Source organism: Pezoporus occidentalis, unplaced genomic scaffold (genome assembly GCF_034315485.1).
Source record: "Pezoporus occidentalis ecotype Australia unplaced genomic scaffold, CSIRO_AGI_Poc_V1 ctg13, whole genome shotgun sequence".
NCBI classification, from domain to species: domain Eukaryota; kingdom Metazoa; phylum Chordata; class Aves; order Psittaciformes; family Psittacidae; genus Pezoporus; species Pezoporus occidentalis.
This window is the reverse complement of record NW_026913103.1, coordinates 14824138-14850821: the sequence shown is the minus strand read 5'-3', so window position 1 is coordinate 14850821 and position 26684 is coordinate 14824138. Positions and strand designations below refer to the sequence as shown.

Sequence of the window (26684 nt, the reverse complement as noted above, 5' to 3'; positions counted from 1 at the left end):
GAAAATACCTTTAAGATCGTTGAGTCCAACCATTAACCCGTCACTGCCAAGTTCACCACTAAACCATGTCACTAAGCTACACATCTACACATCTTTTAAATACCTCTAGGGATGGTGACTCCAGAAGCCTCTTCCAATGCTTGAACCCTTTTGGTGAAGATATTTTTCCAAATATCCAATCTAAACCTTTTGATGCAACCTGAAGCCACTTCCTCTGATTCTGTCACTTGCTACTTGGGAGAAGAGACCAATCCCAACTAACTACAACCTCCTTTCAGGTAGCTGTAGAGAGCAGTAACGTCTCCCTTGAGCTTCTGTGAGAGCCTGGACATTAAGCTTGTCTCAAACACCACTCACATTCCATAGCGAGAGTCAGAGACAGGAAACTGAGCTTGTTTCAGGCGCCATTTGCATTTGACCATGCGAGACCTTGAGTTTAAAGAAGCAAATAACAAGGATGTTGGCTCTCCATACTGAGTAGATAGGACTGTTCTGAACCCATGGTTCAAAGCTGACAAGCCTCCACAGGAATGTGAAAAATGCTTAACTCAAAGGACACTCAAGTGGAGGGAGTCAAATAGCTGACACCACCATATGAGGGACACTGCATGTGTTCACTAATCTACACCCATCATTATCATATTAACACCTCTTCACGCTTCGCATGCAAACGATGGATAACACCCCAAAGAACATGAACACAAAAGGGCAGGTCTCCGGTCAGAGGGAGACCTCCCTCTCATGATATCGATGATACCCTGGGTGAATAGGATCAATGAGACGTCACTGGATCCATGGGTAGTAATAATTCTCTTCCCTCTCTTCTCTCTCATCTCTTCAAGTATGTAGAAAGTTCCTATGTTAAATTTTGCTGAATAAAGCTATTTCCTTTCTTATTGGTGATGGTGGGGTTGGCTGCCTTACAGGATATTTACTTCTGGCTCTGTGGACAGCCCCTCAGTTCAGACCAATGAAGCTGAGAGAGATATTTGAAGTGAGGGACAGCAATGGAGGGAGTTTGCCCACTGTGAGGGGAACCCCTAGGAAGCAAGCAGGCTGCTTTTTGAACAATGCACTGTTTTCAGATGGGAGAGGCATACTTAAATTCCAGAACAAATAGCTTTTGTCAGACCATGCAAAAAATAGTCCTCACGTGCCTACAGGTTTTGAGATCCATTAGCACCAAGCACAACCTTCCCAGCAGGATATACCAGAAGTTATTTCATCTTGCCAAGAATATACCCTGTTGGAGTGCTTCTTGCTATCACCATGATTGCTGACAGGAATTCTGCTGACTTGTGTAGGTGCAGGGGTGGGTCTGAGCCCCAGCCTGGGTTAGTGGTGGAACGGGAAGGCCATGAGGGCTGCAGCTTCCCATAGCTGCTGCCAGCTGTTGCCTGTCTATCTGTCTTCCTGTCTTGTGTCCAGGCAGCCTTCCTTTTCCTGCCCACATTCAGCCCTGAAAACTGGGCTTGCAGGAGGGATGCATATGCATTCATCTGGGTGAGACCACACATGTATGTCTCTGGGTGTGAAAGGAAATAATCCCCCCAATCTTGGTTATGCCACAGCATGGTCCTCATTAGGCGTAAACAGCTCAGCCTGTTGATTTTGCAGTAGAAGGTGTGGAAATGGGAAATATACCCAGTGGACTGACTTACTCAATCCATTGATTTCATATACGGTGCATGTAGGGGACAGGGGAGAGGAATGGATGAATGTAACTTCTGGCTCCAGTACCTGTAGCTCAAGCTTGCCTTCAAGACCCCAAGAGATTCACCTTTTTAATATTCTTGGTTAATTAGCAAATTAATGGTTAATTAATCCAATTTAACAGTTGGACTTGATGATCTTAAGGATCTTTCCCAACCTAGTTGATGCTATGATTGATTCTAAACTAGGAAACTATTCTGGAAAGCTGAGGGAATAAAGTGCAAAACTTAATGATTTAGAGAGAAGCCTTAATGCAAACACGCTTGGGTGAAATATTACATCTCATGAAACAAAGACGTCCCTTTTACTGCATCCATGCTGGCACACCACACACCAGCACCATGTGCCAGGGCTCCAAGGACACCCACAGCCCTGGCCATCCCTGCCCACCCCCTGGGGCTCACCTTACCCTTTCCATGGCCCAGGACCCCATCTCAGCTCTCCAAGGCTGTCAGACACTGCTACATGCAGCCAAACTGCATTAATGAGCCCTCTCCGCAAATATGGAGCGGGGTTTACCCAGCATGTGATAGGAGTGTGGATACTTGGCCTCTAACCACATCAGTCCTAGCAACCTTTCAGGGTCCCTTCGCGGCTGAGCACTCCCAGCTCTGCCAAATACCAGGTAGACCTGCTGACCTGGGAGATGATGGACAGTATTCAGCTAGACTCCTTCAGACTTTTAAAACATATCCTTTTTTACTGATCTTGCTGCAGAACTCGGGTGTACTTCCCCTAGCAACAGTTCTGCTTGAAGAAATGAAGGCACCATGCATACCCTCCTCCCTCCATGCTCATCCTGCTGGCAGCGCTGCATCCTGGTGGCAGTGCAGGTTCCAGACCCACGGCTCCTGCCCTGACACACCCTTCCTGGCAATATATGCATCTCAGATCCCATCAGAAGTTGACAGCTGTGAGTGTTCTGTATGCTGCCACAAGGAAGAGCATGAAAAGAAAGTTGCAAAGGGTTCAGGTCTGGGTTCTTCCTGTTAGATGTTAAATAAAATTACCTCCAGAGACTATCTCCATTGAAAACTCCATCATGGAGCAAGCTGAGCCCTGGAACCTTCGGGGTGGGTAAGACCAATTTAAGTGAGGTAGATACAGTGGAAGACAAGTGAGCGGCCTTGTCTGCAGTCCCAATTGGGACCTTGGTGGGAGTGGACTGGTACTGAATTTAGACAGCAGCGGTTTTCCACTGGCAGAGGGCAGTTTGAGACTGAACATAAGGAAGCAGTTCTTCACTATGCAGGTGGTGAGACACTGGCACAGGCTGCCCGAAGAAGCTGTGGCTGCCCCATCCCCGGCAGTGTCCAAGGCCAGGTCGGGCAGGCCTTTGAGCAACCTGGTGTAGTGGAAGGTGTCCCAGCCCGTGGCAGGGGGTTGGAACAGGATGGTCCCGAAACGGCTCGAGTCTGTATGAAGCGGGCATGGCGCGGGAAAGCCCTGGCAGGCCGCGCGGCGCTCCGGTGTGTGCACCCTGTGTGCGTGGTGCCCTCGCTCCCACCACCGCAGCGGGCGGCAGCGCTCCGGGGACCCGACCGCCCCAGCGGGGCCTGCCGGGGCAGGCGGAACCCGCGCGCAGGGGAACGGTTCCCCGTGCCGCGTGTTGCCGGCCGGCGGCGGCGGGCGCGGGGCGGTGGCGGCGGCCGCGGCCGCCTCCTTCCTGCTGCCGGCGCGGGGGCGGCGGCGCTGGCGCGGCGGGGCCGGGGCATCGCGGGCCCGGGCGCCTCCTCCCGCTCCTGAGCTCCGCTCCCCATGGCCGGGAACTTCTGGCAGAGCTCGCACTAGTGGGTGCCGCCGCCGCGGGGGCGGGAGGGGGGGCTGCGGGCCGCCGCGACGCTTTGTCCATTCATTGCCGGGCCGGGGGCGCGGGGCAGGACGCTGCCGGAGGCCCAGCGGGGATGAGGGGCGCGGCGCAGCAGTGGGCCGCGGGTCCCGGCGGCGGCGGGGCCTGCTCGGCGCGGAGCCCTGCCGGGAGCCCGGCTGCAGTGGCTGCGGCTTCAAAGTCGGGGCTCTCCCGGGCCGTGCCCGGGTCTCGGGCGGCCGAGGCAGGCAGCCGCGGCCCCTGCGGTGGGGTATATTTTCTCTCGGTGGCGGGACACCCAGGCCGGTCTGCGTTAAACCACCTCGTGGTGAGCGCGTTGAGGTTTAAATGGGTGCCTGTGAAGTACTAAATATAGCGTAAAGCTTGCTGGTGAGTGTCAGTGTAAGGTCTATAAAGCCAGTTTAGTTTGCTGTAGGTAAAGGCTAATAATCCTGGCCCTTGCTAGACAGTGCTTTTTCGTGTCTGTAAAAACCTGTAGAGAATGGTGGCGTGAGAGGATTGTATGTTAAAGGTCACTAGCCGTTCAAACCTGAGCCTCAGTCTGTAGTCTGTTTATACAGTAAAAGGTGTAATCTTGACAAAGAGTTGCTGACATTATTTTACCTCCCTTTAGTTTGCAATGGATTTTGGATAAACAAGACCTATTGAAGGAACGCCAGAAAGACTTGAAATTTCTGACTGAAGAAGAATATTGGAAGCTACAGATATTTTTTACTAATGGTAAAACTGTTTTATTTCTGCTATAAAATGTGTTGTCTGCCACATCTAAATGCAAGTTTGAATTGCCTAGAGAATGTAATGTTTTCATTGTGATGCTACATATGCTTTCACAACCTGTTTTGACAAAAAAATTAGAATATCAGTAACATTGGCATTTGTTTGTGGTATTAACACAATTCAGGAGAACCTGCAGGCAGGCTAGCTGCACATATAATGTTTTAGGACAAATCCCATTTGTACATTTAGTACATTTTCTTATTTTCAAGAGGTTCTTAACCAAAGAGGAGAAGCAAGGAGAACCTGCTAACCTAGTATAGGAAGGGCGTAATGTAAACAATAATACTCAGACTGGGCTTTTGGTGGGCCATTAAGATGTGGTGTTTTGTCCCATCTGCGCAGTCCTGTTGAAGAGCAAAGCTTTGAAACTTGTTGCTAGTGCTCAGTTATGTTCTTTGAAACCTGCACCACAGCCTGTGTCTTGCCTTGTGACTCATTCATTCCCTAGCACCGAGCGGCTCTCACGTTGTCTATAAGTTTCCAAGAGCTGTTGGCAGGCAGCCTGTTCTCCCAGTGTCTGGGGCTTGCCTATGAAGTTATCTAAGTCTTAATTTGGTCCTGCAAAGTATTTAACCATATGAACCATCGTGCTAGAGCATTTCAGATTACAGAGGCAATTAAACTCTTTTCTGTGCAATAGTACAGTGTTAAAAAAAACCCAAACCACTCCCTAAGCAAGGATATTGCAAAGGAGCAGTTTATTTATAGACAGCTATTTAAATGTTTTTTTCACAGCAGTCTTTTAAAGTAGAGAATGCTATCTGGCTGGACTGGAGACAGAGAAGTGACTTTCCCAAGGCTGCTGAAAGATGTTATGTCAGTGCTGGAATGGTATCTGTGAAAGATACTTGTCCCAGCTTCTCTCTTAGCATAGCTATTTTTGTAATAATTGTGTATGCTGCAAATCTGATTCCTGTGGATACATCTGTGTTATCACTTACACAGCACCAGGAAATCAAGCTAGTAATGATTTACCTATTCGATTAATTCCTGAAATTCCTTCAGTTTAAAACAAAGTGTCATAGCTTCATAATGCAAAAAGAGAAGATGGAGTACTGGTATTTCTAAAACTATTTCTGTGCTAATTTTCACTAACAATTTGAATTACAAAATAGGCTTTTAAAAATGTTTCACTTCAGTATTTTTCTTGAGTAAGCAGAATTTTATAACGTAGACAAGTTGGTTTCAGTTTGCGGTTCTCAGGCTTCTTTTTCTTGGCACTCCTTGCCTCCCCTGAAGGTACAGTGTGCGACCTGCAGCAGCTGGAGAACAGGTCTGCCAGCATCTCCTTTGTGCGTGTATGAACACAACCTGCCATGGAGGAGAGTCGTGCTAGGCTTTTACCCCTTCGGTAGCCAAGTGAGCCACTGTCACAGGGAGGATGGACAGGGGCTGCTGTGCACTGGTGACACCTCAGCCAGAGCTTGCCTTCTTCATGCCCTTGATATGCGTTGTATTATCAACACCTGCCTCTGAACAGGACCCTGCTTTGGATTCATAGAGCCTCCCCCTCTTCTCTCCTACTTTTTGCATTACCTAAGTAAGGATATGAGTCTTGGGCATGGCTTGTCACATTTAGAGTGTGTCTGCCCAAGACATGGTTGTTCCCTAAAGCAACCAAAAAATTGCATGGAGAGAGGCAGTTTCCTGTTCCTTCTCTTTGGAAAACGAGTACAGTAGATCACCAACTGATTGTATGGCCATGCACAACTATTCAGAATGTTAATACTCTAAAGAAAGAAAACTGTCATATTCTGAAATCGTTCAAAAAGGGAAACTGACGTTGATGTCTTTCTTTGGATCACCAAGTCTTAGAGTTTTTGGTTGAAAAGCACATTAATTGACTTCCCTTACTGATTTAGGGCAGAAGCTGTAATGGTTGTGTTACAGGCTTCTCAAGATACTCAGATTTTAAATAATTTTTATTAACCCCCCCACTGAAACCACTTATATTGTAAACAGAAGGGAATAAGTAATCCAGTAGTTTCTTTTAAAATAATTTAAAAATTAATTACAAGTATTGGACTTTTTCCCAGCATATACAAGCTTCCATTTCATTAAGTCTCTCTAGGCTCTTGTCCATTTTTTTCCCTAAACCAGACTTGATTTTTCTCTGACAGCAGATGGCCTAACTGTTCCTGAAAATCCCATGGGAGTAAGAAACATATTTGGAGAATTCTGTTTATCTGCATATTTGATTTTTTCCTGATGCTCTAGTAGCAGGGCAGCTTTGTAGCCCCATGGTTTAATCAAAGGAAAAAATCCTTTCAAACCTCCCAAGGTATGCGGATAAATATTTTAATATTTGTAGAGATACTGCATACCAGGCTTAAGCTCCTGTCTGGCAGTATTGCTTGTCCTACTGTCCCTGGCCAGCTAGGCTCAATTTGGCATTCTTCTCTTTAGGAAAGCAGTGATGTGACACGGACAGGGACTTAATGTTGCTTTGGGTAATCGTAGTGGGTATCAAATTACTTACCTTTTCCTGTGGGGGGGGGAAAAAGTCATCCATGCTGTTCAGGGTGGTTTTCTCCTTTATCTCCTACCTTCCACCCTTTTCTAGCCAACAATGCCTTTGATATTTGCATGTTTTAAAATGCTGTGATGCTCATTAGAAGTGAGAGTAGGGTGTAGCCTGACTGTTCCCAAGGGATATGGGATAAGAGCATAGGGAAAAGAAATCTGGACTTGGGTGCTTAAGTAGTGACTGAGAAGCCTTGCGCAGAATAATGGCCGCAAAAAAGTATGGGAAAAATAACAGGTAATAACCTTGTGTTTCAGTGTGCCATTCTCTATATCCAACCACTGCACTTAATCTCAGTTTGATGCATCTAATTTGCTTGGCACTTTTCCTTTGCCTGGGAGGCCAAACAAGAGCTACCTGCACAGATGACACCAGGGTTGTTTCTCGGCCAACTGGCAGAGGACCACTGTGATGGAGCAGCTGACTGCTTCCTCTGGTCTCCCACCCCCTCTCCCTGGACTAAATATGTCATTTTTTTAACACCTGCTGTCTCTGCCAAATTTAATGACCATGTTTGTGTTGGCAGCTTTAGTTGTTTGAAAAAAAGCCCAAAACAGAACCCAAACCATCATTTTCCACAGCACTGAAAAGCCATAGACTTACATTTTAAGTGTTTGATCTTGTTTTGCTCTAAAATGGAATACTCAAGCTTTACCCCTCTGAGATTTGTGTTGTCATCTTCTTAAAGATCATACCCACTTTGTACACAATGAAGTTACTTTTCCCTTTTCAAAGGTGTCCACAAGCTTCAGGATGCAGCGCTGCTTCTTCAGCTGCAGGTCTGTAGGTTTACAGGAACGCGTTATTTCACCAGAACTACGTATCTGAACTGGGGGAGAAGGCTGCAGCTGCTCCTTAGCATCCCCAGAGCTAGTCATATGTTGGATCCTGTGCTATTTGGTGTCAAGTTGTTGTAAAAACTCAACTCAAGCTTCTGTTCATTTTTTTTTTTTTTAAGTTATCCAGGCTTTAGGTGAACATCTTAAATTAAGACAACAAGTTATTGCCACTGCTACAGTCTACTTCAAGAGATTCTATGCCAGGTAGGACTGTTTACTATGATGGTACAAGAATAAAACATTTGCTAGGCACATTTTGGTAGCCCTTTTAATATGCAGTTCTGTATTAAAACCAGTGCCACTTTTGTTTTCTGGATGGTATAAAACTTTTATGCTAATAAAGTTAACTTAAGCTTTGCTTTTTCAAAAGGAAGTGTGGTGCTCTTAATAGATTAATCGTTCTACGTGTATGAAACAACATATTATAATTTTGTTATAACATTTCAGATATTCCCTAAAAAGTATAGATCCAGTATTAATGGCTCCTACGTGTGTGTTTTTGGCATCCAAAGTAGAGGTATGAAGTATTACGATTTTTTAATGTAAATTATGTGATGTATGAGAGAGAGAAAACGTTTAGAACTTGTAAATTTTTCTTCATGCTTTGGGGTTTGAAACCTTCTCTCTTTTTTTTTGTATAGATTTCTATAGCATTTGAGAAAAGGAGATGGAGAAGGTCTTCAAACATGTTATTTAATATTTGATCTTTCAGTTTTGTCTGAACTACTAACCCTGAAGGACCTCTGAAAATTGGAAGGAGTATTTTAAATGGCTGTTTCACTGTGATACAGTGTTTACATATTTACATACTCAAATATCTCAAATTGTGAAGTGTCTCCTTTCTAGTGTGTTTTTCCTTATTTATGTTTACTCAGACTTTAAAACCTAATTTGAAATTTTTTCCTGATGACCCTTTTCCCTTTCATATATTTTCCCTACATATAGTCAGGGATTCTCAGAGTTTACCACACTTTCATTACTTGAATTAAAAGTGTATTGTAGCTCATATGTCATCTTTGAGAAACTATTGTAAGGAACTGATCCATTAGTATTGAGAAGGCTCCATGCCTCTACCATTAGAAGTCCAATTTGAATGTGGCCAAGAGTTAGCATCAGCTGGGCACTGCTCTTAATCCTTTGTAATGCAGGAAATTTTTCAGCTGTTTGAGAAGTGTCTACTTAATGGGAAAAAAAAAAAAAAACACAGTGGCCAATCTGTGATATGTCAATGCAAATGAATTTTACAGGAGGAACTGAAATACCTAGTGATGGTAGAAGCAGTCCTGCTAAGCCAGTGTCTGCATGTGGTGCTGTTGTCTGTACAAATACTGTGATACCTTTCAGTGTTTGGAAGAGAAAGTGTATTGGAGAGAGTATTTTAAGCCTTTAAGAAGGTACAGACATAGAGTGTATACATATACATGTATCTTATATTTTAGAACAAATACTAGAAGTCTGTGCAGCCCTCCCTATGCTAAAGTTTCTGCAGCTTTAGAGGGCAGCTTCAGTAGTAATATTTCAGCTATACACTTCTCTGGAAGAACAGCATATACAGAAAATTTTCAGCTTGCTGACTGTCTCAGCAGAGGAGCTAAGGCTTCATGGAAACATAATAGGGAAGGTAGTTAAAGATCGGTTCCTAAAGGTAGTTTTTCCTCCCAAGTGGGGTAAGGAAAACCAATATACTTTCTTGAAGCCCTCTTGTCTATTTTGTATGTGGAGTGTTAGCAATCTGAGCTTTTGTGGCTTTAGTTCCTTTCATAAATATTTACTATTCCTCACAACTCAAACAACAAAGTAACTAACTGATGAAAAAAACTCTTTACCTAAGAGTTTACCCTCTTCACCTTAAAAAGAAAAAGGGGTGTGTGGGGGGAAATACTGCATAATAGAAGCCCAGTTTAGTAAGAAGCTATTATTTTAATTTGATAACAGTGTGAGTATATAGTGTTTCAGGTGGTTCACATCATTTATCATTCTTTTTCTTCAGGAATTTGGTGTTGTTTCAAATACAAGGTTGATTTCTGCTGCTACTTCTGTATGTAAGTATCAGTGATTTCCATTACACTGTGGTTAGGTACCTCTGTAGGGAGATCTGACATTTTCTTTGTGGGTTTTTATGTTTGCTTGATGTTAAAAGGTGTCTTACCATGTCATGGTGGGGCTTGTGTGTTGACTTCTAGGATCCAGTTAAAGCCATTTAGAATAAACAACTTCTGTTTCTAAATATAGATCAGACAGGTCCTTTCTGTGTTAGTTTGATTCTGATTGGAACTTATGCCAAACATAAATAAAACCAAAGTAATAAAATTAAACTATTGAGGTTTATAAACAGTCTCAAATAGTAAACTGAATTCTGAACTACTCAAAAGGTAGAATTGGAAGCTTAGGGCTTTATTTGTCTTATTAAAGATATGGCTTCATGGAAGTACCTCTTTTCAGAATTATTGGAAGGCTGTATACCTCCTTGGTTTTTTTGAATCCTTTTTCCCAGCACCCCTCATTATAAAGTTAGTCTTTGCACATGATATTTATAAAAGTACATTTTACAACCTATATATTGTTCACAAATAAATGCAATAAAATCGCACAGTAGTTAATTCTCTGTCTTTCCCACTCGCCTTGTATTTCCCAGTTCCTGTAACTTGCATCTTATCCATCAAGGTCTTAAAGTGATGGCTTCCTTAACAGAATATTATAATTTGACCCAGAAGGTCCAGCTGCTCTCAGTAGACGATTTCTGGCTGTGCTCTTCAAAATGTAGGTCAGTGACTTTGAAATCCCTCTTAGCCATTGAGGGGACAGGTGACTGGCTGTATCTGTAGCCTCCACATGTAGTAAGTATATCAGTCCATGGGGCTGGCCATATGACAGTTCCACCACCAGGGATTGAAACGCATCTTCAGTGCCAGCATAACCAAGACCAGTACTGGATTTAGCAGTAAGAGTTGCTGTTTTTTACATCAGTAGCAATTCAAAGCACAGATCTATGTGGCAGTTTTGATGAATCAATGAGAAAGACGGATTTTGGTAAATATGCAGTAGCTGATTTTACTTGGACATCTGGTCCTGAGCTGTGCTGTTTCTGAAAATCCTAAGTGTCAGAATCCCATAGCAGATTTTCCCCCCAGTTATTCCTTCAGACCTAGAACTTCTGCCTGCCCTGAAATGCTCTATTTCATGGAAGTGGAGACCATGATGTCATTTAAAAGCTTGCATGGTGGAGGATCAAGCCTGTGTAAAAAAAACACCATGTGAAAATCTCATTTGGATTTAGTGTTGGAACCGAGGTCCTGACGGGATCACCAGATTCGGAGTGACATCAGTAGGTCAATAGCTCTATGAATGATAACTCATGGAAAGTTAAGTGTCCATAAGCTAGTTGTTGTTGGTTGACCAGATCATTTAATAATGCCCAAAGCAGCAGACAAGTGGCTGAGTACCTGTGCAAATCTAGGTTTCAGGTGTATTTCTCTTTCCGTTTGAGGATCTTGAATCTTATAACTTAACTTTTCTCCTTCAAATAAAAACCTTTTGTATTGCAAGTAGTTGTGCTGCCAAATGGATGTGAAGGGCTATATACACACGAACTAACAGAAAGGAAAACAAATAAAAGTGTTAATTACATAATATTTAACATACTGATTTTTCTTTACTGTAGTGAAAACTAGGTTTTCGTATGCCTTTCCGAAGGAGTTTCCTTATAGGATGAACCATGTAAGTATTTTGTTCAAAACACAGTTTGATCAAATAAATTAAAAGACAAATAATTGCAGCAGGAAATCTTATCTTTTAAATTCTAAGAAAGAAATATTTTCGTACTCATATATCAGGTTGCTCATAATGAGTTTCGGATATACTTTTGCCGAAGTTGCCTTTAAAAGTAATAAATCTTATATAATCTTTCCTTAAATTGTTTACAGGAATGCTATAATATATATATATATTACTGAAATAGTAATGCAGTATGATGATAAGAGAGATTTTTTGAGCTCTTTTTTGAATGTTCTTGTTTACAAATACATTGCTGCAGGGAAAGTAAATAGCCCTTGCACCTGGGATGCTTCCAAGCTTGCACAAAGGAGGAATTGGCTTACAGAAAACAGTTTTGGTTTTGCCTGTAAAATGTAATGGCTTTTGAAAAATAAATTTATTTATGACTTAAAATTTAGGTTTATCAGTGGTTTTCAAGGCATTCTTGGCCACAATGTTAAGAATTTTCGTCATTTTTCTTGAAACCAGTTTTGACCTGTGCTGGAGTATCGTGAAGGTTAAACCAGACCTAATTATGTTTAGATCAACTGTGACAAATACTACTTTTCTGTTGGTTGGCTTTTCATCCAGTCTAGAAAGCCAAATGATACATCAAGAATATAAAATATCTAAGTCTTCGCAGTAAAACTGCGCTGCTATTTTGGAGATAAAGGCATATGGAAATATATTTGGGAGTATCGCTTTCCTATAGCCAAAGCAGTCTTTTCTTTGGTACTACTAATACGTCACTGTCTCTATGGAAAATAAGAGCTGATTTAATTACTACAATTGGACTAAACATTTAATGTGAAATTAAATCTGAAAATACTTTAAAAGGCCATTTGGCATGTTAGTGGTCTGGTGAAGAGGCTTTAATTCTACAAAAGGATTTCTCTATTGCTTGTTAATTGTTAATACACTGGGAACAATTCGTTGCTGCCAAGTGTTGGAACAAATTAGACAAGTACTGCGAATTAGGTAGTCTCTCCTAGTAAAGTTGATCCAGAATGCTTAAATGCATTGTTATTAGGACTGGAGTTAAGTTACAATGGTGGTAAGGAAATTGCTAATGGTAATTTGATTTTTATTTGGTTTTGTAGCTTCAGATGAAATGCATTCAGAATTGCTGGAAATGTGTGTTGAAATTCTGCCTGGTGGTTAATTCTTTCTACTCTCTGAAACATGCTGCTGTTTAACTGTGATTTTACTTCTTTGCAGATACTAGAATGTGAATTCTATCTCTTAGAATTAATGGTAAGTGGTGTTTTTTGTTTTTTGTTTTTTTTACTGTTGCCTCGGTTTACTTTTTACTGATGAATATTTTGAATTTTGTGTTGCTATGAAATATGCATTAGGCTGTCTTCTTCCACGCCCCCCTCCAGTTTTAGAATGATGTCCATGCAGATCTAGCATTTACATTTTCAGCAGAATATCATAATTACTGTGCTGTCGTCTAAGCTGAGTGAGGGCATTCTCACGTCCTTGTGTTGAAGCTGGACTTAAAGAGGGCATATTGCAGGAGAGTGGGGCCAGGAGGATCACCTTTGGCTTTGCATCCCAGTGGTTAGGGCGCTGTTGTGATGGGTAAAATCAAAGTTCTGTTTCCAGAACTGTTTCTTTTTTTAAAAGAAAGGTAATTGTATATAAGTCCTGCTGCAGAGACAAGGATGTCAGTGTCCTTATTTCCCCAGATGAATGGACTGTCAAGAGCATGAAGAATTGTATTCTTTCTATGCCTTTTTCTTCTTGCCTGGAAGAACCCGGAGCTATGTTTTCTGCGTTTTCTAGGGCAGCTGAAACCATGCAGACCAGGCTTCTTAGGGGGCTTCGGTAAAGTGGTGCTCAGTTTCTGCCTATAGGCACCAAGCTTGCTCTACTAGAGTAGTTCTGCCCAAGTGCAAGTGCAGAGAAGAGGAGAGAGAAGCCAGGGAGTCTAGCAAGAAAGGCAGCAGCCAGGAAAGGATATGTTTTGGGAACAGGACACAGAGGAAGCTGTATCAAAAGTTTTTGTTTGTGCCTAGAGTTGTTATAACCCCTTTATAGATAACCTTTAGATTTAGTGCTAGATACCTCTGCAGTATGGCAGTAACTCTTGAGTTTTGAATACATGAGTTTTATACAAATAACTGTGTTTACAAGAAGTAGGATTTTGGGAATTAGCTTAGTTTTTCAGTATGCTATCTAATATATAGTATGTGTAATAACTGTTTCACTTCAGTGTTCAGCACATGTAACTTAATGTGGCTTTTCCCTATAGTGCTCCTTCAGTATATAGTTGGCTGCTTTCTGCAAGAGGGTTATTCTTTCTTGTTTACATCAACCTGGGCCCGAAAAGAAGGGATTTGAGAGCAGTGGATTTTTTTTTTCTTTTCTTTCCTTTCTTTCTTTCTTTCCAAACCAGTGTCAATTATTTTGGCATGCTTTCCATGTATGGTATTTAGTGACAGACTGTTTTCTGGCAGTGTTTTGTATTTCCGAGTGGGAATTACGGGTTTGTAAGCAAATGAGGTTTCAGTGTGCTGCAGATGTGGCTTTCTCTGTCTCTTAGGGGAAAGATGTTGATGGACTGGCAACCATGCTATGTAATGGTATTCTAGAGAGAGCTCTGCCCTCATTAGAGCAGGGTTAGGTGTCAGAACGCTACTTAAAAAAAATAATCAGTAATTGACTTGTAAACTAGATGGTTTTAATATGAACTGACAACATGTTCTGCATTGTAACCTAACTTTTCATCCCGTTGACATTTTTCCTAGGACTGCTGTTTGATAGTATATCATCCTTATAGACCTTTGCTCCAATATGTACAAGATATGGGCCAAGAAGACATGCTGCTACCTCTTGCATGGTAATGAAGAGAGTGATTAACAATAGTGCTTCCTTGCAGAAAGAAAGCAAGTATTTAACAGTTATGTTTCAAAGGTGGTTAAGCAAAAGCAGGCTTAGCCATATTTGAATATGAAGGGTGCCCTAGTTAACCTGTGCAGGATATGTCCCTGACTTAGCTTATTCTGTCTTTAGCTCTGAAATGATTTTATGTCACTGTGGTCTAATTTTTTTTTTTAGACTAGATCTAATAGCAGTTTTTTACAGTACAGAATGGTGACTATGAGCAGAGGTAATCTTTTTCTATCAAAGTGGGCTTTCTGCTGTATCTTGTAATAGAAGGTAGAAGCAGTATATAGGGGTTTTCAGCTGTGTTAGCAGAACTCTCAGTCTTGAACTATTTCTCAAGTACAGAAAGAAAGTACCACTTTTACGCTTGCTCTTATTTATTTGTAAAACATGGATAATTATTTTACAGTGTATGTCAGCACCCTCTGCAGAAAGACATTTATGGTACTTCCGAATAGACTTCTGCTGTGACTACAAGGAAGAAAGTGAAAGGCTTTAGATTTTTTACAAAGCCTCACAGCTTCTACCATCTGAGGAACTGGCAAAATATGTATAAACTGACAGCAGTTTTTGAAATCATATAGTCTAAAGGTGAATAGGACAATACTTACGAGTTCTTTCTTGCACAGGAGGATAGTGAATGACACATATAGAACTGATCTTTGTCTGCTGTACCCTCCTTTTATGATAGCTCTAGGTAAGTAACAGAAGTAATGTCTCTTGCCATGTTTAAATGGATGTATTCCATGTGCTGTTTATGAAACATAGAATGTTTTTAACTGTATAAAGAGTGGATCTTTATTCAGTATCCGTGTCACCTGATCTTTGCAGCTTGCCTACATGTGGCCTGTGTTGTCCAGCAGAAGGATGCAAGGCAATGGTTTGCTGAGCTGTCTGTTGATATGGAAAAGGTAATTTGTGCCACCTGTTGTGGACTGACCAGAAATGGTAGTCATGGTTATAAAACTACTGTCTTACATGTCTGCAGTACTGATTTTGAACTTCATTCAGTGATCATATGTTAGGTACTGTTGAAATTAGGTGTATCTGACAGGGAGAGACAATGTCAGATCATTTGGTTATCAGCCTGCTCTGAAAGTCAGGACAGAACTATTGTAAGTGTTGCCATTTTTCAGATGGAAATATAAACCCCATATCCTTTGCATTTTTTTTTCCAGAAAAATGAATTCCCTGTGTTTTTCATCATCCAAGATTGCCAGCATGAGTTCGACATTTAAATTCTAGTGCATGTGATTTTCTGATTCACCTTTCAGCATTGTGCCTGCATACTGTTCTGATTTTCTCCCTATAACTGTGCCTAGAATAGCAGTGTAAAACGTGCTTAACACTTTCAGGATGACCAGGACCATGACGTCAGTCAGTGTTAAATAGAGGAATGCCAAGATTATTCAGTTGAGTTCCTGCTATTGCAAAATCTGTGTCAAATAATCCCCTTCTTAAATTTATCAGGTTCCAAGGCACAGTTGTTCTCATACCAGTAATGTTGTTCATCTTCACTAGTTCCTTTCAGTCTTTAGGTTGATTTATTTAATCTTTGTTTAGCTCCAGCAAGCAAGCTGGAGCTTGCTTAGCACTCATGCTTCATATCACGCTGTTTCACTTGGCACATATTTTTCAGTCTTCCTTTTTTGAAACTGTCTGGAATTAAATAGGGTATTACGGATGAAACACACCATTGCCCTCCGTGCCCTCAGTATTGCCCTTTAGCCCACTGATGGTATCCTGGCATTGTATTTTTATTCCAGGATTTGTCTTCAAATTTAAGCACAGTGTGGATGCTGAGCTGCATCAGGCACTCTGTGAATTATGCTGTCATGCATGTAAAAGCAGGGTGACAATCAACTGGCAGCAGAGGAGAACCAGCCTACATTTGACAGATAAGGTTACCATAAGCTTGGTACTGAACATGTTTGAATGTTTACATGTCATGGTTGCCAGTGATACAATCTAAGGATGATTTTTTTAACATTAACACCATGTACCTTTTAGTCAACTGTGACTTTTGTTTCAAGGATATATAATCAAAGTCCATGTATTAAAAAGAAGATTTTTGATGAGAAACGTAACATGACCCAGCTTCAGTGTGCGCTTGCAGCCCAGAAAGCCAACCGTATCCTGGGCTGTATCAAAAGGAGTGTGACCAGCACATTGAAGGAGGTGATCCTGCCCCTCTGCTCTCGTGAGACCTCACTTGGAGTATTGTGTGCAGTTCTGGTTCAACATAAAAAGGACATGGAACTGTTGGAACAAGTCCAGAGGAGGGCCACAAGGATGATCAGGGGACTGGAGCACCTCCCGTATGAAGACAGGCTGAGGAAGTTGGGGCTGTTCAGCCTGGAGGAGAGAAGGCTGCATGGAGACCTCATAGCAGCCTTCCAGTATCTGAAGGGGGCCTATAGGGATGCTGGGGAGGGACTCTTCATTAGAGACTGTAGTGACAGGACAAGGGGTAATGGGTTAAAACTTAAACAGGAGAAGTTTAGATTGGATATAAGTAGGAAATTCTTTCCTGTTAGGGTGGTGAGGCACCGGAATGGGTTGCCCAGGGAAGTTGTGAATGCTCCATCCCTGGCGGTGTTCAAGTCCAGGTTGGACAGAGCCTTGGGTGGCATGGTTTAGTGTGAGGTGTCCCTGCCCATGGCAGGGGGGTTGGAACGAGATGATCTTAAGGTCCTTTCCAACCCTAACTATTCTATGATTCTATGAAAGAAGTCAACTTTATTGAATTAGGGAATAATTCATAAAATTACAAACTGAACATTGTCCAGCTTTTATATAAAATATTGCATTAGAAATTTAATAGGAAATAAAGGCAGTTGAGGTTCAGTAGATAGAAAATGTCCAAACTGGTAGAGAATGCTTACAGTTCCAGAAATGGAATATGAAATTCCAACTATTCTTATTATATGTATATAAGTGTAAAATAATAAGAATATTCTAAGAATAAGAAGAATTCAGACACTCCTGGACTCTTTATTTCTTGGAAGGACAGAATTAAGACCAATGTCTTGTGGTTTTGGGCTTTTTATTTTTCATGTGCTGTGCCTGTGATGTGTGTAGAACATTTCTAGCCATCAGTTATTATATTAGTAATCCATTGTCATCTAGCTGCAGTCATGCTGCCAGGTGTCTGCATTTTCCCTGTAGCACAGTTGTAAGCTGTGGCAGTAGTTGCAAATAAATAAAAAGCTGTTTAGCTTGCAGGGGAGAAGTGGTATATACAGTTGAATGGGAGGGAAAGTATTGTGTTCAGGCTTCCTTTCAAAATTAAATCAAAACCTAATTATAAAAATGGTTGATTGCGAGCCCAGATTAAGTGAGACATCTCTGTTTATAATATGAAAATCGTGCTGCTTTATTTCAGTTCAGGGCATGTTTAATTAATTGCACACTTAAACTGACTATGGCAAAGATAAAATCATTATTGTGTCTGACCTTAGGATCTCTTTTCTTTCTAATCAGATTTTAGAAATAATCAGGGTTATTTTGAAGCTGTATGAGCAGTGGAAGAACTTTGATGAGAGGAAAGAGATGGCTACTATTCTTAGTAAAATGCCTAAACCAAAACCACCTCCAAACAGGTACTGTACTTCCTTAATATGCCTTTCACATGGAAAAACTGGAATATTCAGAATGAGTTTATATTTAGTTTGAGGTATAGTGTTATGTTTTTATGGTGCAGACCTTTGTATTATAAACTGCCAGTCTAATTGTTCAGGAAATAGTGAGAAGCAGAATACATTGTTTTATGGAGGGCATTAATGTGATTAGAATATAATCAATACAGCTTAGGAATGTAAAGAACGGCAGTGTGAGGCTCCATGCTGGGCCAGATCTGTTGGAACTAGGCCTGCTTGATGTCGTATTTAATTACTGTAATTAAATATCACTGCTTAAATATCCATACATGCTGCATGGGGATATATTGATGTTATTCTTCAAATAAGTAGACTGAAGTTATTTATGCATGTGGAGAATAACCTTTGCATTTTTAATGAAACTGAGCCGAATATCTTAATCTATGTGTGTATATGTTGGAAGGATTTTCCTTCAAAAGGTTTTTACTACTTTCAAAATGCTTAGGAAAAAAAAAAACAAACCAAAAATGTAATATGATGCATCTTTTTGAAGACATGTTTTTGTTTTTTTTTTTTTCTTCCAAACAGTGAAGGAGAACAGGGTCCAAATGGTAGCCAGAACTCTAGCTATAGCCAATCTTAAGACATTCCAAAGAATTTCTTTATGGACCACTTTGACTCAAGACACCCTGGGATCTTTCCTGTGTTCATGAAATGGACAGAAGGTTTTAGTAACATCTTTGACAAAGAGCTTGAAGAATAAATAGCTTGTTTGTGTCAAGCATTTTGAAAGCTTTTTCTCTAAAACTGCATCATTTTCTCTGACGCTGGAGCAGATGTACTAAGATTTTTCAGTGTAAGGAATCAAACATTAAACCAAGCTGCAAAAGGCTAACACCATCCACTCAAAACAAGTAGGTCCTTATTTGGTTTGTTTGCTTTGAGGAAATTGTAACTTGCTATGGAAGGGAACTATTTTTAAAGCGACAGTAACCTGAAGCCTAAGTGTAACTGTGTAATGACTTGTGTTGTCTTCGTTTTGTTTGTGGCTGAAGGAAGATAGTGCCCTGTATGTTAAATTTATTCATTACCCTGAGTTCTGCTGTTTTTTTAAAACAATAAATGTGGATTTAGTAACAACACAGCTATCCTTCAGAAACAAAGCCAGCAAAGAGTATTGTTACAGTTTTAATGAAAGCTGCAGGAAGGAAATTCAGTTCCTTTTTTTTCTGTTAGCAGAAAGCTGTTTTACTCAGTAGATGTACTTGGAGGGTGTTTTTGCCATGAAGCACAGTAGCCCAGCTGATCAGAGAAGTGCAATATATATAGTCATTCTGCAGTTTTCTTAAACATTTCAAGTGTTACAAATTAAAAAAACCCAACATACTATGACTTCTTTTCTGCAAGTAAGCGTTCTGTGTAGTACAATTGGAATAGTTCACAATCAAGTACCAATCTGGATATGATTACCATTTTTTATGGATTTTGTTTTGTACAAGAGATAAACGCTGTTAGTCTGCCTTCACTGTTAGTGTGAATTTGTGTGGTTCAGTAGAGTTTATTTAAGAAGTTCAGGCTTTCGGTGAGCTTCATACTGGCTAATTGTGATGTTAGGAGCAACTTTTTAGAATAACTGAAATGGGATTCCTTGGTTAACTATGTGCTGGAGAAAACAAGATTCCTTCAAGCAGAAGGCCGTATCCTGTGTTCCTTACTCAGGCAGTTATCCCACTGAAGTCAGGAATTGGCCTAAATCAAATTTCTTGATTTTTAGGTAACTTTGTTTCTAATTAAGTTCTGTACAACTTCATTTTGAGTAATAATACCAAAAATATCAAAACTGAATGATAGAGTGCAGTCACATGGTTCTCCTTTTTTATTTATTTTTTTTTTTCCCCGAAACAACACATGTCAGTGGTCTGAAATCCTGGAGGGAAATTCTTAAAAACTCTTGCTCTGTGATGCATCTTGGTTCCACAAACCATCCCCTGAAAAAAACCTCAACAGTTTTTGTGAGTAACTGTCTGTCTTTGTAATTGGCTGGTCATTCAGCGAAATGTGGTTGTATGTAGCTCCTTTGGCTACTAGCATTCATTTCTGTTCAGGTCATTTTTGTAAAACATTAGGCAAACAAGCCCAAACATCTTGGTCTTTGCTACTTTTGTTGTCATTTGATCCGTATCTTTTATAGACACTTGATTGATGAAGTGGAATTTGGCTATTTGCCTCTGTTTCTTGAAGTCTAAAATGTGCTATTTGTAATGTGGACTGGGGGAGTAGAAATAAATCAATGCAACTTGACTGCTGTGTGGAGTTCTTTAACAGGAACTGTTCTTTAGGTAAACATCAGTCTTCTCACAGTACCACATAATCTGCTGAGAGCAAATGTTTTGAAATCAGGGATTTCACACCATTAATTAAGAATTATGTCTGGAGTGACTAAAAGTTTTCTTGCTGCTCAGGAACCTTTGTGGACATAAGTTCACACCTTAATTAGCTGTGTGACCTAAACCTCAGAGCTGAAAGTTCAGCCACTTCGTGATGATAAATAGAAGCAATTTCTCTACTGGGGAGGTTAGGATAGTTTTACCAGCTGTGATTCCAGTGTAAACAGTGAAAGGATATGAAGTGCAGTCAAAAGAACTACCAGCGATGATGGATAGTTATGAAAAGAAATATGTAAATTGGAACAACAGGAGATAGGAGATGATGTGAATTCAGCAGCTTTGCTACCAGCCGGACAGAAAAAAACCCTACCTTTACCATGCTTCATTCAGAGGAGAGAAATGTGTAAAAATAAGGTGTATCTTTAAAAGAGAAGTAGCTGAAAATCGTCTGAGATACATGGTTACAGGTGATAGTGGAGTCTCAAAGCAAACACAGGCCATCTGTGCCAAAGACCTGAGGAAAAATCTAAATGGAAGCAAACTGAACTGGATCAGACAAGTTAACTCAAAAACCATAGTTTGAAAAGCAAGTTAAATATATCTGTATATCCATATAAGGAAGATACATAGACACAAAGGATCATTGACTTTGACAAGATACAAGTAATTTGAGAAACACGTTGCAAAAAACTACCAAGATTAATAAAAACTGTATCTACCACAACTAATAAAAATTATGAAAATAAGTGATACAGAGTGGCTTTCCTATTAAAAAATCCACAACTCTTCAGCTCAGAAGAGATAGCTGAGGTCTAGGAAAATCTTTAGTGTGAAGACTGATGACAACTGTTCATCACTTCTGACAGAAGAAATGGGAGCATGCAATGAAAACAATATGTGACAAGCTGAGAAGCAACAAAGGGAAACTTTTCACAGCACCTTGTTACACCCAGTGCCACCTGCTGTGAATGCCAGGCGTTTGTATTGATAATTTACAAATACCCAAATATACCAGGACATGCAAAGCCTGAAGGAAGTATCAGAGCACTAGAAGTAGTAAATGAGAATAATCTGGGGATTGTATCACTGCACACTTACCCTGTTTTATGTTTTCCTTAGATATTTAGCACTGGTTGCTGCCAAACAGAAAATATTGGGCTATACAGATCTTGGTGTGACCCAATATAACTGTTGTTCATTCTTTGAGGTTATGTAGTTCTAAGTATTCCCAACAAATTTTAACATAAACTACAAAAAGAAGCATTGGCTGCTTAGATTAAATTCTGACCAAGTGTAGTTGATGAGATCTCCTTGCTTTGTTCATTTGCACACTGAAGTCAGGTGTCTCAATCAATGTAGCTAGGCATGCTTAATTACACATTTAGATAAACATTTTCCGTGTGACCTTAGTGATCTAGAGCAAAAGGCATCATTAGTCCTGGTGAGTCCTGGCACAACACAGCCAACAGTGAGCTTTGGCTGTCCCTTTGACTATGTGCCCACAGCACTGGTGGAACTGACAGTCTAAGTCATGGTAAACAGGCAAAATCATAGGATTTAGCTAAATCCAACAAAACTGTTGGCATCTGTTACTCCTCCTGATGCAGTCTGAAAAAGACCTTTCCAGAGTAAGATAGTGCAGAGTAACTGACCACAAGGTAACATCCTTACTCATTCTGGCATTTTAATTTCATCTTACTCCTATTAATTCATCAGTTAAACTAAAGCATTTATTTTGGAAATTGGTCTAAATTCTGGTTCTTAAGTTGTTTGGGTTTTTTTTAATGGATTGAAAATAAAGTGTAGCAATAAGACCACTAAAAAGACAATGGTATTTTGAAAAAAAAGGCACTCATTATTACGACAGCTACATTACATGGTTTTTAATTATTACTGGAGAGAACAGAAATCCCTGTAAGATACATTGTCCAGCAACACAGCTGGCTGGGCCAGCTACAGTTGTCTAGAAACAAATGACTGCAGAGACTGCTGGATCTACTAGAAATAAAATTCTATTAAGATAAGTCACTTTTTCTTCTCTGTTCTCTAAACTTGAGAAGGTTTATTTTTTAGGTCCTCTTCTCACCATGCAGACTGCACTGTCAGAATGGAAGAGCCATAGGATAACTGCACTGTGCCTGCAATACTGGTTAGAGCAGGACCAGAAATTTGAATTCCTTCTTCCAGACATCCTGAAGAGTCCTGAATTTCTTTGCTAGGACTTCAATTTTCTAGAGGTCAAAGCAACTCACCTTTGCTAGTTCTCCTGAAATGCTAACAGAATTGAAAATAACAACCAAGCAAACAAAAAAATCCTTACAATGATGACTATGTGTATTTACAGGTGGAGATGCAATGGGTTGGTTTGTTTTTCAAAGTTGAAGACATGCAAATTAACGTACATAAAAGAAGAAAGGGGGTTTAGTAACTTCCTTGGATTCCTTACATTTTCCAGCCTAAAATTATTACTTCTCTTTAATAATAACTTCAAGTACAGTCAAGTTCTCACTTGATACTGAGCTGCTGAGAGAAGCTGTCGACTGAACGCTACAGCATTTTGTGCTCAGAAACAGATCTGCATATAAAAATTAATACACTTCTAAATAAGGAATCAACATTTTGAACAGCAAATATTCTAGCATCAGGTCAGTTTCCGTTTGTGTTTTCTGATCAGTAGTGCTGTTTTGGCCTTACAATTGTGTAAATACAAACCTAAACATTTGTACTCCTTGATAACAACTATTTTAGAACTCCAGCTACACATGAAGTATAATAAATCCATGCTTAGGAAAGTTACCCCAATTCCATTAGAATATCTGCAGTTTAGCTACTCTAAACAAACCACCAAAGAGAGTTACTTGGGGAAGGCTAAATTTATTTATTCTATCATCATTAGTTTAAACAGCCATAAACTACATCATACAAAAATCTTAGTAAAGTTCTTAAGTTTTCTTTACATACGTTCACCAAAAAACATAGCTCAAAGTAAAGGTTGAACAAATTCAATGTTCTTTGTTCATGTCACAGTCTTTAAATATAATTTAAACCAAGCAACCAACATGCATGGCTATTTGAAGTTGAGTGTCCATTTACACAAGAAAAGAAGAGTGTGCTGTATTCTGGGAGTGGAATACACATAGCTTGAATGCCAAAACCTACAAATCATCCTGAAGCCTTGATGAAGTAAGGGCTGGGTGAGTTACCTTCATTTTGTCTCTGGAGGTTCATGTTTTATCCAGTCCTCAAAGCCACCCGCATATTGCTGAACTCTGAAAATATACAAAAGATACAATGTTAAGGAGTCTTCTTGAGAAAAGTATCTAAGAGGACATGGCAAAAAAAAAATCCAACCCCAAACCAAAACTAATCAGAGGAAAAAAACAAAACCAAACCTTACAGAAATTCTCTGCAATCAAATACACTGGTACCTAGTTCCAATGAGACAGATCAACATTCCTTATACTCTAATGCTGCCTGCTGCCATGCAGTGTGTTCTGTAATGCTTTTTTTCCAGTTGGCACAATGCTAGACATCAAACATCAAGCAAGCAGCAGCAGACAGGTCAATGGAACAGCTTGCCACTTCATTTTTTAAAAAGAACAGGCTCAATGCAGTGGGAGATTTACACGCTGCTATGTTGAATACTTCAGATGTCATCAAACACAGAACACTGATCTTTACTTCCTTGCAAACCTACATGATCTACAGATCCAACAGAAGTGTCTGCACAAAACCAACTCTTTCAATTAGGCAGCATGAAAAACAGGTAATGCAGGATATCTGCACTTACTAAAACAATGAACAATGTATCTACAAAATAAGAACATGGTTATGTATTTTTTACTAGCCTTAGCAAGGATATTCCAGTTCATAAACTGCAGCACAGTGAAAACATGAGCAAACAAACAGTTTTTTAAATTTTATCTGAAGTCTTCAGCGAGCCACCTTCTGGCACAGGCTTAACAGTTCTGCCAACCAAACATTGTTTTTGCTTTCACTCCCTATCAATCTCATTCTCTTTTTAGCCATTGCCTTCATGGCAATGTATCCTGGCAAACAATCCCATGCTTTATTGAAAGTGAACATGTACTCTGTCAACAGTGAACTGTACAGGTAAAACTGCAATTTACCAAATGGTGTGGTTTCAGAAATTTAGATCATACTTCTATCAAAGCGAGCAATTTTCCACCTTTCCAATCATCCTGCACCTCAGGGCTAGTGCTTATGAAGCTGTATAACAAATCATCTTAGTGAGAGAGTCGTCACTGGCAGCATGGTCTTGCAGGAGACTGCACCACCCGTGGCACATGCCAAGGGGGTTTCACAAGGTGACACACTTCACTTTCCTGGAATGCCCAACAGTGTCTTTCAAGCAGAAGCAAGAGGCTGTGTCTAACTCAAACATCAGTAGTTTTGTTTATAGTCCCCATTTAAAGTTTTATCCTTGCCCACAAGAAGCTGAGTGGGCAAGGGTTAAACATTCCTGCTTGATGGGAGAAGGCCGTGCTAATCCCATCCTTACAGAAGCCATACCTGCTGAAACCCAAAGACATGGCAAACCCAAGTGCTTGTTTACTTCTGGTTCCTGCCAAACAGGAGAAAACCACAGGGTCCGACTTAGATGGCATCTTTTGATTGTACCGCTCCTTGAACTCCGTTGGGTCCATTTGTAGAGCTTCCACTAATTCACCCACTGGGAAACACCGGAAAGAAAAGCCTCCTTTATTCTCCATCCACAGGCAAGTTTACACTGTAAGGTTCTAATTCCTCTGGAGGAAAAATTTAGCCTCACAACATACTAGCAACTGTCTAGCATAGCTCCCCTTTGCTCAGTCACCACCACTTTGATCAACACGCAAAGGGGAACACCCAACATCCCCACAGCAATGTTAGCAACTTACACCCGTACGTTGACACCACCCAATGTCTCCATGTAGCAGTGCTAGTAACTCACGCGGTATGTTGATAGACGCCGGGATTTTACCAGATCTATCGATCTCCCATCTCTCCCGCACGTCTATGTGGAGAACGCTGGTCTTCTTCAAGTCCTTGAGCTGTTGGTAGGACAGGCTCGGCGCTCCTCCGGCGCAGAGCCCACGGCTGGTGGCACCCGCCGCCCCGGGACCTGGTGGAGAAGCGCAGCCCGTCAGACCACCGCAGGCGCCCGCTCCCCCGGCCTCTCGAGGAAGGAAGCCCATCGCCCCGTGTGTTTAACATCTTTACAAGGGGCTCCCCAGCCGGCCGCCTCGGGAGAGGACCCGCGGCCGCTCCGCTCCCCGCCTCACCGAGCGCTGCCGCCGGCCACCAGCCACTGCTCGCCGCTCGTACGCCCCGCGCTGCCCCCCACCAACCCCTCAGCCCCATCTGCCCGCCTCCCAACATGGCGGCTGCTGGGCCGCCCCGCCAGCGGGGAGGAGACGGCTAACCAGGCGGCACCGCCTTCACCTCAGAGGCGGGGACTCGGAGACCTTCCGACGCTGGGACGTTCGGGAGCTAAAAACAGCTAGTTTGGCGTTTGGGTTTTTTTTTGTGGTTTTTTTTTTTTTTCCCCTTTTCCCCTTCTTTCCTTTTTTTCCTTTTTCCTTCTTCTTGTGGATCTCTCAGATTTATGACAATTTATGACTCGCAGTTGATAAAATAATTGCATGCTCGCATCTGATAAATTTACACCTTGGCATACAATCACCAGTCGTGCTGGGCTACATCCAAACCAGCATGGCCAAAGGAGGTGATCCTGCCCCGTAGAGGGCAAATCTGCTTTGGTGATTACCCATGCAGCTCTAGAGTCCTCAGTAGAGGAAAGACATGGATCAGTTGGTCCTGAGGAGGGCCACAAAAATGGTGACAGGAAGGGAGTACCTCACCTATGAGGAATGGTTTAGAGAGCTGGGCTTGTTCAGCATGGAGAAGACTGCGTCTTTCAAGTAATTAAAGAGGCCTGTAAAAAGGATGGGGAGAGACTTTAGCAGGGCCAGTTGTGATGGGATGAGGGTGTGGAAGACAACTTCCTTCTGCAAGTAATAGAGGAGCCGACAAGCAGAGGTGCCATGCTTGACCTCGTGCTCACCAACAGGGAAGGGCTAGAGAGGATCTGGTTCGAGACCATCTTAAGAACCTGAACGTACACAAGTCCATGGGACCTGATGAAATCCAGCCGTGGGTCCTGAAGGAGCTGGCGAATGAAGTTGCTAAGCCACCGTCCATCATATTTGAAAAATCATGGCAGTCAGGTGAACTTCCCGATGACTGGAAAAAGGGAAATATAACCCCCATTTTCAAGAAGGGGAAAATGGATGACCCGGGGAATTACAGGCCAGTCAGTCTCACCTCTGTGCCTGGCAAAATCTTGGAGCAGATTCTCCTGGAAGGCAT

The 26684-nt window shown here is 41.3% G+C and overlaps 2 protein-coding genes across 5 annotated transcripts; one reads left to right on the top strand and one right to left on the bottom strand.

Moving 5' to 3' along the window:
• The first annotated feature begins 3360 nt into the window (after nucleotides 1–3360).
• Nucleotides 3361–20226, top strand: CCNC (cyclin C). 2 transcript variants are annotated; one of them, XM_062608468.1, is made up of 12 exons: nucleotides 3361–3503; nucleotides 4155–4261; nucleotides 7801–7885; nucleotides 8129–8198; nucleotides 9672–9723; nucleotides 11343–11398; nucleotides 12653–12688; nucleotides 14188–14279; nucleotides 14956–15023; nucleotides 15158–15237; nucleotides 17810–17928; nucleotides 18514–20226. In XM_062608468.1, the coding sequence occupies exons 1-12, from the start codon at nucleotides 3472–3474 to the stop codon at nucleotides 18566–18568; spliced, it is 852 nt and encodes a 283-aa protein (XP_062464452.1). In that variant the 5' UTR covers nucleotides 3361–3471; the 3' UTR covers nucleotides 18569–20226. The 2 variants fall into 2 exon arrangements, with proteins under 2 accessions (XP_062464452.1, XP_062464453.1); XM_062608469.1 differs by lacking the exons at nucleotides 3361–3503; nucleotides 7801–7885.
• TSTD3 (thiosulfate sulfurtransferase like domain containing 3) lies at nucleotides 19147–25711 on the bottom strand. Of its 3 annotated transcripts, none has more exons than XM_062608472.1 (4): nucleotides 25664–25711; nucleotides 25267–25437; nucleotides 24846–25005; nucleotides 19147–23581 (listed from the first exon to the last, which is right to left on the bottom strand). In XM_062608472.1, the coding sequence occupies exons 1-4, from the start codon at nucleotides 25692–25694 to the stop codon at nucleotides 23518–23520; spliced, it is 426 nt and encodes a 141-aa protein (XP_062464456.1). In that variant the 5' UTR covers nucleotides 25695–25711; the 3' UTR covers nucleotides 19147–23517. The 3 variants fall into 3 exon arrangements, with proteins under 3 accessions (XP_062464456.1, XP_062464454.1, XP_062464455.1); XM_062608470.1 differs by having other exon boundaries at nucleotides 25598–25710; XM_062608471.1 differs by lacking the exon at nucleotides 25664–25711 and having other exon boundaries at nucleotides 25267–25657.
• Nucleotides 25712–26684: the final 973 nt, after the last annotated feature.